At 42.8% G+C, this 10944-nt stretch overlaps 2 protein-coding genes across 3 annotated transcripts; one reads left to right on the forward strand and one right to left on the reverse strand.

Annotated features, from left to right (window-relative positions):
- Window positions 1-333: 333 nt before the first annotated feature.
- wnt10b (wingless-type MMTV integration site family, member 10b) lies at window positions 334-2833 on the reverse strand. Its single transcript, XM_004070452.5, has 4 exons — window positions 2618-2833; window positions 1893-2155; window positions 1365-1816; window positions 334-1261 (listed from the first exon to the last, which is right to left on the reverse strand). Exons 1-4 carry the CDS (start codon window positions 2689-2691, stop codon window positions 761-763), a joined length of 1290 nt encoding a protein of 429 aa, XP_004070500.1. The 5' UTR covers window positions 2692-2833; the 3' UTR covers window positions 334-760.
- A 1583-nt stretch (window positions 2834-4416) lies between these two features.
- On the forward strand, window positions 4417-9812 carry wnt1 (wingless-type MMTV integration site family, member 1). 2 transcript variants are annotated; one of them, XM_004070451.5, is made up of 5 exons: window positions 4417-5232; window positions 5383-5488; window positions 7265-7518; window positions 7700-7965; window positions 8043-9812. In XM_004070451.5, exons 2-5 carry the CDS (start codon window positions 5388-5390, stop codon window positions 8532-8534), a joined length of 1113 nt encoding a protein of 370 aa, XP_004070499.1. In that variant the 5' UTR covers window positions 4417-5232; window positions 5383-5387; the 3' UTR covers window positions 8535-9812. The 2 variants fall into 2 exon arrangements, with proteins under 2 accessions (XP_004070499.1, XP_020560317.1); XM_020704658.2 differs by lacking the exons at window positions 4417-5232; window positions 5383-5488 and having other exon boundaries at window positions 6436-7518.
- The last annotated feature ends 1132 nt before the right edge of the window (window positions 9813-10944 follow it).

A 10944-nucleotide genomic window follows, 5' to 3' on the forward strand; every position in this document is an offset into this window, starting at 1 on the left:
CTGTTAGGTTGATGTTTTAACAAAAATACACGAAAGGCTGAACTCTTGCATCAAAAATTGAGTTTTACAAGAATATATAGCAAGTTCCTGAAAGTGCATGTTTAGTATAAAATCCCTTTATGCTCTTCACATCTCCTTGAAATACCTTTTAGTTAATAAAACCCTGAGAGTCTTTGAAGCTGACCCAAACAAAAATCATCAATGAGTCTGAGTCACGGTTACAAATGATAAAAAATTAGTACATGAATAGTAGGTAGAAGTTGTAATAAACTGTGCTGAAACTCTGTTGAGTTTCTGACCATTAAAAATAAAGACAAAATCTGTTAAGATAATTACATTAATCAGAATTCATTTACAATAAGAAATGTACAAAACAAAATACACAGCTACTGTACAAAAAAGATTTCAAAGAGGACGCGCACATGGGAAAAGAAACGCTTCCCTGTGGTTGCTCTCCTGTTTGGTGGGACAGAGAAGATTGTTTTATTGGCTGAATGCAGGACTAAACAGGCCATGCTAAGACAAACGACATGAGTCACCTCTTCAATCTCTGACTTGGCATTTTGAGAATAACAGCGGCTACAAAGAGAAAATAGATCCCAGATGATGGAAGAAAAAAGGGAAAGGGGTGGATAAACAGTTTCTCTGTGAGAATCACACAAAAAAGGACAACAAAAGTCTAAAAAAATAGGCAAAAGGACTGACTAGCCATCTTGAATCCTGGATGGGTAAAAGCAGCCACAACTAGGAGCACTGGAATCTACTTGCACACGTTGACCCACTCTGTCAGTCGGCACTCCTCACACAACACGTAGCAACACCAGTGAAACCGGCAATTGCACCTCTCACTTCGTGTGTGTTTGAGGATGTTGTGTCCTCGGCCACAGCACAACGAGCTGCAGCTGTCTGTGCTGTAGCTAGTTTTGTTGCAAATGCGTCCTTGCGTTCCTGGAGAATCTAAAAATGCGTCATGTTCGCAGAAATCTGGGGACTTCTCAAAGTACACCAGCTCTCTGGACATGCTTCGACGACGGCCCCCGTTGAACCCCTCAGGGTTTCCGCTGGCACTGTTTACTGCTCGGGGGTTGAAAACGCCATTATTCTTGTTCTGAGAGTTGACAAAGACAGCCGACAAGAACTTCTCTTTGAGCAAAGATCCCACAAGACGGAACTCTGGAGAGACGTGCCAGCAGGTCTTGAACTGACAACTCCCAGATGTGCCGTGACATTTGCACTTCCTGGACATGTTGTCAGTTACTACCTGTGGAACAAAGAAACATAACGTGAGCAAAGTAATCTCAAACTGTGATCCCATTATCCAAATGAGGCACTACATGAACACAAGGGACAGCGACATTATTCACCTGTCGTCCCACACGGTTGTTGTGTATCCTCATGCGAGCGTGGATGTCTCTGGGAGATCCACGGGAGTCAAGCCAGTCTCTTGAGAAACGATCTCCAAAACGTAGGTCATGACTGCAGCCCCCCCACTCCCAGGTGTCTTGCATTGAGCTTAATTCATCTGATAAAGGCTTGATAAAGGCAGAGGCATGTACAGCCTGTAGGTTGGGGGCCAGGTTGCCATGGTGGCCATTTAAGTCTGAGGGAAGTGACCTGGTCATGTCGATGCCTACCCCTCCCTTCTGTAAAGTCTGCAGCTGCAGCTGGGTGAGTTTCAGCCTGATCTTGTCATCGTCCTGGTGGCGCTTTGCCTCACAGCCACACCCCCGCAGCTTGCCCATGCTGCAGGCTGAGGCCACAGAATGAGCCACACCCGCTGCCAACAAAGCCAGGGAGAAGGCACTCTCGCGAAAACCTAGATGGAAGACAGGCACGTTTTGAAAAGCTCCAGATCATTTACTGCCAAATGTCTTTTTATCCAAAGTTCTCACCCCTGTTGAGGATGGTGGTCTGGAAAGGCAGTTTGCTGTAGCCCTCCAGAGAGGAGCAGTTCCAGCGCTGATCCTGGAGCTGGTGCTGACATTCATGGATGGCCACTTGGATGCCCTGCAGAGCAGATGCGGTCACATCTGGATTCCGCACACACATCCGCATCTGACGCTTGCTGAGGCCTGCCAGCCTCAAACACACAGAGTGAGGGGTCAGAACTGGATCTCCTGCCATCTTTAGGCTGAGAATATCATTGCACAGCACACTGCAGAAGAAGAGAGGGTTGGTAGGAGGGGGGCAATCATCCGAACTGGTCAGAGGCTGATCATTCAGAGGAATCTTGCTGTGAGAAAATTCAGAATATCCTCCAGACAACTCAAAAAATCTTAAGTAAAACAATACGTTTTTTTGGGGGGGGGAGGGTGCTTCATGGTCTTTATTTAAAAAAGTATCAACAGAAATGTTTTTAATAAAAACAACTGGTTTTAATGTGTTAACATGTTTATTGATGTTAATTGCAAAAGTTCTATTAGGCTATCACAAATTCACAACGGTGTGATGAATGGACTCACAGAGAGCCAGACCATTTCCAAATCTGCTTGTTTAAAGTCATCAAATTTTAACCAAATATGCAAAATTTTGGGTTTTATGAAAAACTAATTTTAGTAACTATAAACATTCAGGTGCAGAACAAACATCGGCTCTCCTGTGCCTCAAGTACACTTACGTTAATGCAGGTGACATAAGTGCTGCTGCCAAAATCAGGAATTGGTCCCAACGGAGTTTGTTGGAAAGCTCCATTTTGTTAAGCTTCTAACGCGACGTGACATTAAAACACTGGTGATTAGGTCCAGTGTTGAGAAAGAATGTTAAAAAAATAAGGGTGAAAAAGTGGAGTTGCCTATTATCGATGCACCACCGAGGAGTGAGACGGAGAACAGAGGAGCTCGGGGGCGAGAGTAAAGTGGAGGGGTGGGGGGCAGAGGGGAGGGGAGCAGATGCCTCTACAGGCAACTGTTTGCTAAATATTGGCCAATATGAAGCGCTGCATCAACAGGAGATAGTTTCATTTGAGGAGCGTAAAATCACGGTTCCAAACTTTTACGCACGGGCGCCTGGAAAGCAGCGGGGTCTGGCACAATCACGAATCAGTCGTATATTTATATTTGACAAAATGGAAACCATCAATGAATGTGATTCCATGCTTCGGAACAAGTTTATATTAAAACAGAGTAAAGTATTTCCTCCCAGGAGGAAGTGAAAAAATGCGAAGGAGAAAGTTAAGTAACATTTTATGCATAAAGGGATGAATTATTTTAAATAATAAAGGGGGAGGGGGTAAATACAGCTTACACTGTACAACGGGGAGGCAGCAGCAGGCAAGCGGCTCCGTTCACAGACCCTCCAACAATACTGTTTTTGGTCATGCGGTCCCCCCTTCCTCCCACCTCCATGAGAGCGTCTGTTCTTCATTGTTGTGTTTGAAACAACTTTGTCAATCTAAACTCTTTATTCAAAATAAAACAAAAATAATAATAAACAATGTCACTCCTAGATTGGCATAAATTGGGGTCTGTCAAAAAATTAAGTTTTGGACAATAAATTAAATGTTTGTTTGAATGGGACAGCAGTTGCCCGGGACTTCAGGGTTGGCATTTTATCTTTCAACAAATTGATCCCAATCCAAATAAAGCTCAATGAAACCCGCAAACACCGCAAATGCAACCCAAAGGTGCGTGTGCTACTTTCATAAAATTAAGTTAAAACCCCCCTTGAACACGGTTCGCTTAGTGACACCAATTCATCTAATCTCCTTCCATTCCCTAAGCTGCAGCAATGAAAAGTGCATTAGCATTCTGCCTTGGTGTGTATATCTAAGTGGCTTAAAAAGTGATTTGAAGTTGATTTGTATATAAAAGGCCTCCCTTTATCCGAATTGAAGCTCGCTCTAATCTGCTCGGTGTCGCATGACTGCTCCAGGAAACCCGTTTGAGCACCTTCATATAAGACCAGAGCATAAATGCAGGGATGGCTGTCATTAAAGCTTTCTGACAAAAGCCCACTTCCTTTCACTGTCATTTGAGAGAGAGAGGCGAGGAGGAGATGGAGGAAGATTTTTCAGCCTGCGGTGGATACAGGACGAATAATCTGTTCAAAAACTGTCAAAAATACATCAAACATTACTTTGGGATCAAATGTGGAGGAGTTTAAACCCTCTCAGTGTCTAAGGTTGATGGAGATGCTGCGAAGTGGCTCGAACTGTGATCACACTGCGCTGCGTGTCATCGAGGGAGGTCTGCAAGCCAGATGTTGGGGCTGCTTCTTATTTTTTATGCATACCCCTCTTTGACTTGTTCATCATGCATCAAACTTCTGATTGTAGACCATAAATTATCTCTGGCGTTAGAAAAAACATTTAAGAAGCCCAGCAGGCGGCATGAGTAATGGGACAACTCGTTTTTGTCTTCTTCAGTGCGTCTGTGAAGACCGGCGATGATGGTTTTACTGCCTTGTAAAGGAAAACCTTAGAAAATGTTGGTAATTTGATGTAATCCTAATGCAATCTTGTTTTAAAGGAGGACTCTACTGTAAAAACCAAGTGGCCACTGACTTTGTCATGCACATATTTGCAGAGTGCATTTGGAAAGAGGAGGAGATGCGGTCAGGGAGTAGGCTAATCCAAGCACCGCGTTAAAAAGAAAAAAAAAAGAAGTGGTGGTGGTGGGGGCAGTTTCATATTCCGCTGTAACTGTATTGCACCGTGACACCAACTCCGAGAACCAACGCGGGTGCACTCGCAGCATCTGTATCATCTGCTGCAGGGCGCACGGAAGAAAGCGCACGGCCAGTGGGAAAATGTTCCTGGACGCACACTTTTACGCACGGATTATGTGATGACCGTGAGATTCCACAAATAATATGCGCAACACTGTGGACTGCCCTATTTTTTCCTTCTTTCACTTTTTTGCTCTCTTGTGTTTCCTTATTCATTGTGCACCCTATGAAGAGCATTAACTATCCCTCCCTCCAATCCTATTGAAAAGACTGCGAGAGAAAAAACAGAGGGAGATGAGGGCTGCAAATCCCTTTTTTATTCCCCTCGTAGCGCTCAATAAGAGAAGAATGTGTTGCCTATCAGTCACCGAGGGGATCAAGTCTTCGGGACTGTCCCACACGTTCAATGCGCCTTGCAAAGCATCGCGGAGAGAGACAGAGTGAAGAGGACATCTAGAGCAGCAGCATCTTGCCAGGACACTTCACATCATTCAACAACCTGTCTCCACTTAAGATCCATTTAAGTCAATTAGGGCTGCCAAAGTCTGCAGGTCCTCTCACCGGACTGTGAGTACATAAACCCACACCATGCATGCTGTTGATCATTCCAGATGCTTGTATTTTTTGAAATATTTTCAAGTCACAAAACGAATTTGATTTTTTTTAGTAAGAATTCAGATTTTAAAATGGGATTTTCTCTCGGTGTTTGACCTGAAGTCACGATGAGGAGTCTGGTGCTGCTGCTGGGGGTGAAAGCCGCCTGCATCCTGCTGGTGTCCTCGCTGTCAGGCACTGGGGCCGTGAACAACAGCGGCCGGTGGTGGTGAGTGCAGCAGATGTGAGGGGATGCACTGATTCAGCCTGATACTTCAAACCCCGCAATTTAGCAGGGAAGACCCCGCTTTGCTGTGGAGTCACGGAGGTTTACACATTCCGTGACTCCGCACTCTAACGCATTGCCACGTAACCGATCCATTAAAATGCTTCTGAGATTTGCTCTTTTCCCCCCCAAATGTCTCCACCTGACCTAAAAGAAGAAATATATTTTATTGTTTTAAATGTATTTTTACTCGCATTTTCCCAAATATTGATTTGCAAAGACCAAACAATGACGCATTTACATTTATTTACTTTTGTTTTTATACAGTGTGGCATGAAACATCCAGCCTTGAATTTAAATTAAATTTTGGTTCAGTTCTGATCATATTTTATTTATTTATTTTTACCAGATCTTGTTCAGTGTTGATCTAATGCTGCACATTCCGGTCTGTACAGCAGCCTAAATCCAAAACAGACAACCACATCTCCACATCCAAAATCTGGATCTGTAATCCTCACATATTGTCCCACATATTTTAAGAAAGAAAATTTCTCTTCTTTGCGGGCAGGGAGACTATATAACGACAGAATTTTGCGGTGGCCTGTGATTTCATTCATATTCAAATATTTAAAACAAGATTCAATCTATGAATACAACTGGAAAATGGGAGCTCTGCTATGAAATCAGAGAAAACACTCAAAAAACAGAGATCACAAGGATTTGTTTTTTTTTTCCCAGGCTTCACCTCACCACCGTTTGGGTTGAACATTTTGACAGGCCGAGACTAACACCCTGCCCTGGACCAGCTTTCAAGGCTGCGTCCTTTTAAAGGCCAGATAAGCAACAATATCAGTCCAACTGGAATAAAATTGAAAATTATACAGCCTGGGTTTTCAAGTGCTTAAAATGCAATTCTGTTTAGAATTCGTTTTAAACTGTATGCAGGCAATTATAGTCAGCCTGGATCATTTCTAGCATGTGGTAAATTATTTTTTGTCGCAATAACTGAGAAATTATGTATTAGTTAAACAGATTTTATTTAAAATTTTCCCCACAAAACAGATAATTCTTCTGTCATTTAACCTCATGAGACCCAAGCTAACATTTGAGCTCTCCCTCTACATGTACTCACAGGGCCCCATTAAGCAGCATTAACTACAGTGGTAACATAACTACAAACATGATGTCCATGACGCCAGGTCTTGAGAGGTTAAGGTCATCATATATTTGTGCTTTTCGCCTTTTAGTCAAACACAGGGAAAGGGAGATCTTAAATGTAGATTCAATATTATTTTCGTTAAAGCTCAAAAAGTAGAATGGTTTTGCGTTGGACACTCAATTTATTTGTTAACGTTTTCCTAAACCAGACCTTGTTCTGCTTTTGTCACTTTATAAAAAGTGGGCATCCAGCTCATATTTTAGTAGCACGTTAAATACAAATTAATAAGAAATTGTTTTAAAATGATGTGCTTTTACATTTCAGTTTTGAAAATAGCAAGTTGTGTTTAGTTTTTATATAAAGAAGCAAAATAATTCATTATTTCTGTCCTTGGAGTCTTTAGCATGCATTGTGAGTCAGACTTACCGTCTCCCCATGATCTTGGAACATCATCTGCCACTGTTTATTATTGCAGTGCACAATGAAAACTGTAATTTGAAAGCACAACACTCATGGGATGCCAAGAGACACCAGTTTAAGAGTTTAGAGGGTCACATCATGAGCATGAACTGCCAGCTCCCAGTCTCTGATTTCCCTTGTTCTTGTTGTCCTTGTGCCAGGGGTATTGTCAATGTGGCTTCCTCTTCCAACCTTCTTACCAATTCCAAGAATGTGCAGTTGGTCCTGGACCCAAGCCTCGCTCTACTGAGTCGTCGCCAGCGTCGACTAATTCGGCAGAATCCTGGCATCTTGCACGCCATTGCCGCTGGGCTGCACGCTGCCATAAAGGAGTGCAAGTGGCAGTTCCGCAACCGCCGCTGGAACTGCCCGACCACCCACAGCCCGGCAATTTTTGGCAAAATTGTCAATCGTGGTGAGCCTCTTTTGTCTTTCTTAACAAGCAATACTTAGACAACTTTTTACGGGATCCAATGGCATCTCATGAACACGTTCAAAGGCTTTGTCTGTAAATGTGTTTTGGGCAAAAGTTGGCCAATCCAACTCTGAAAGGCTGGACACCAATGAGATTGGAAATGTCTGTCTTGTTCATTCAGGTTGCCGTGAGACGGCATTTGTATTTGCCATTACCAGCGCAGGAGTGACCCATGCTGTGGCCCGATCCTGCTCAGAGGGCTCCATTGAGTCGTGTACATGCGATTATCGTCGTCGAGGTCCCGGTGGGCCAGACTGGCATTGGGGGGGCTGCAGTGACAACGTGGAGTTTGGTCGGGTGTTCAGCCGTGAGTTTGTGGACTCTAGTGAGAGGGGCAGAGATCTGCGCTACCTCACCAACCTGCACAACAATGAAGCAGGCAGAATGGTAAGGCTTTAACATTTACCATGGCACTGTCAGGAAAGACTGATGAAGTCCTAAGCTATTATGTCTCCCCTCATCAGATTGTGTCAACAGAGATGCATCAGGAGTGTAAATGCCATGGCATGTCAGGCTCTTGCACCGTGCGCACATGTTGGATGCGCCTACCCAGCTTTCGCACAGTGGGAGATTTCCTCAAGGACCGCTTTGACGGAGCATCCAGAGTTGTTTATGCCAACAAGGGCAGCAACCGGGCCTCTCACCGAGCTGACCCAAGACATCTAGAGCCAGAAAACCCAGCTCACAAGCCTCCTTCCACAATGGACCTAGTCTATTTTGAGAAGTCACCAAACTTCTGCTCCCACAACAGTAAAACCGGCACTTTAGGAACCTCTGGAAGAACGTGCAACAGTTCCTCTCCAGGCCTGGACGGGTGTGAGTTGTTATGCTGTGGGCGTGGGTTCAAGACTCGGAGTGAGGCTGTGACTGAACGTTGCCACTGCACTTTCCATTGGTGCTGTCATGTCAGCTGTCTGAACTGCACCAGCACACGAACATTGCATCAGTGTCTATGATGACAGGCGGACATCCAGGCAGATGCTGAAAATAACATAAAGCACAACAAAAACGTGTTCATAAAACAAAAACAAAACAAAAAAAAAGAGAAGGACTTTGACACAAGTGGTTTGAGATGTTAGGTAGAAGCAGAAAAAGAAGCTTCAAAGCATGCAGGGAACTTTGTGGCAAAAAAAAAAATTCAAACATGAGTGGAGACAAAAAAGCACAACTATGTGAACAGGGTCACCCAAGACTCTCTATCCCTTTAGACAATGTTGCCGATGTCTATTTAAGCTTATAATTAACACAAAACAGACAACATTTCTATCTATCAACAGCAGAAAAAACAAACATGGCGGAGGACTTTTTTAACTTTTTGCTAAAAAGACAAAGACACACATGAGATTGCATACTTTGGTGAAGAATTGTAGGTGAAGCAGAAGTTTATTATGATAAAAAAGCAATTTCCTTTTTGTCCGCATTAATCTACAAGGAGTTGATTGGTAGAAATTGACCTGTTCCCATCTTGTGTCCTCAGTTATTGTGATGCCACTCAACCACTTCCAATATTCTTGTTAAGCTTTGTTTATTTTCCTCCAGAGATAAACAAGCCTTAGACCTTGATCTGTGGCTCCGAATTACAGCCTGTTCCCGCTTTTATATAACTAAGACGTGACTCACAAAAGATAAACAGAAACTGAATAAATCTCAGTTAGGCAACAAAATTTGAACATAATATCAATACACTGTAAATCAAAGCATGGGAGTTTGTAGTTGACCAAACAAGAATCTGAGTTTAAAAAGGCAAAAAAAGAAATCAGCAGTCAAGGCACCATGAAACCTGGCAGAAGTCTTTCCGGACTTGATGTCAAATGTCACAAATTATGGGAAACCTAAATTTATGGGTTCAGGAAAATGTTTCTAAGTTTGACTTAAAGAAACCGACTGGTTATTAGCTGAGATAACCAAAATTCTCTGTTCAAACAGAAAATAATCATTAAATGTTATGTGCATGTTTGCCAAATAATATGTCAAATCAGGACATTTTTCTTAAGTCTTAGCTTTTTTCAAAAGTTACTAGAAACAAAATGTATTTGCCTGTTCATTGTTTAAAAACACAGCTGTGTTTGGTCATGCACTGAATATTTTCCTCCTTATTGATGTAAATCCAAATATTTAATTTATGAATTTTTATACTGAAAAATCGCAAAGGATGTTTTTAGATTTTGGTTAAGAGATTTAGATTCCTGTTTTTTTATTGTATGATAGAACAATAAAGTCTATTTTCAATTAAAGCGTGCTCCTGGATGTCTCAGAGATGGTGTTATGTGTGTGTGATGTAGTCCATGTTTTGGAGATTTTGACAACCCTAAGTGAGCATGAAAGCCTGCCCATGGGTGTCCCTTTCCTAATCCTGTTATTACTACCAACAAAGCAGCCTCCTTCTTCAGCTCACAAAACATAGCTGCATCTGTGCTCCCAACCACAGACAGGCCCTGCTGATCCAGACACAAGCCCAGTATCAGACAGAGTAGAAGATCATACCAAAGACTTTTCCTAGAAGTAAGAAACCAAAAAATCCTCCAAATGGTAGAATTTGGAGGATTTTTCGCATGACCCGGTAGACTAAAAAAAAGGTGTAGTTATTGGGATGACACATATGGAAATTGAAAAAACTGTAAATCTACCAATAAATTATGGTTGTTTCTTTAGAAAATTGATCATTTCTAGGACAATATCTAAAAAGGAAATCAATACAGTGATCCCATCACATTGATAATCTTGGCAACTCTGGTGAAATTCCACAAATCAAGGGTCAAACTATCACAAAAAGGTGAAGAAGTGAGTAAACTGTTCTGTTTTGCTAAAAATTTGGCTCTAGTCACAGGAAAACTAACGTTCTATCTTTTTATTTCTGAGGTGAAGCAAAGACACGCCAGCGCACGGTGCAATAACTGAGATTTCATAAAAAGTAAGGTGTTGGTTCATCTCAAAACAATGAAACGAGCCTGGATTGAAAGAAGGGCAAAAAAAGTGGCAGATTTTTAAAAAAAGGAGAGGGAAGGCAGAGTTCAAATCCCAGGCATCAGAGTGAGGTGGGAGAGTTGTTAGAAACACTGAATGAAGGGGGAGCAACCTGTGGGAGTGCTAAGGAGTCAGTGATAATTAGCTCAATTAGTGACAAAGGCAGTGTAATAAATACCGACTTAGTGTCTGGGTCCCTGCTGGCCTCTCCCTGCGCAGCCTGCGATGTGGCCCTGGCCTGATGGACAATTCATTAAACTGACAAAATACCCCACCGTCCAGGCGTGACGCAGCGAGTTAGCCCCCTACTGGCCCGGCTCATTGTTCTAATTGTTTGGGCTGGAGTCACTTTGTGGCCGCCTCCTCTTTTACCCACCCCGCCTTTACGCTCTGCCCTCAGAA

The sequence above is a fragment of the Oryzias latipes genome, chromosome 7 (assembly GCF_053564925.1).
Source record: "Oryzias latipes strain Hd-rR chromosome 7, Olatipes_Hd-rR_3.1".
Classification (NCBI taxonomy): Eukaryota; Metazoa; Chordata; class Actinopteri; order Beloniformes; family Adrianichthyidae; genus Oryzias; species Oryzias latipes.

Coding starts and splice junctions, on each gene's coding strand:
- wnt10b (XM_004070452.5), bottom strand. CDS start 2,691: ATGGAGCTTTCCAACAAACTCCGTTGGGACCAATTCCTGATTTTGGCA. Junction 1,817..1,892: donor GACCACCATCCTCAACAGGG/GTGAGAACTTTG, acceptor TCTTCCATCTAG/GTTTTCGCGAGAGTGCCTTC. Junction 1,262..1,364: donor ACAACCGTGTGGGACGACAG/GTGAATAATGTC, acceptor TTTGTTCCACAG/GTAGTAACTGACAACATGTC.
- wnt1 (XM_020704658.2), top strand. CDS start 7,080: ATGATCTTGGAACATCATCTGCCACTGTTTATTATTGCAGTGCACAAT. Junction 7,519..7,699: donor TGGCAAAATTGTCAATCGTG/GTGAGCCTCTTT, acceptor TTGTTCATTCAG/GTTGCCGTGAGACGGCATTT. Junction 7,966..8,042: donor ACAATGAAGCAGGCAGAATG/GTAAGGCTTTAA, acceptor TCCCCTCATCAG/ATTGTGTCAACAGAGATGCA.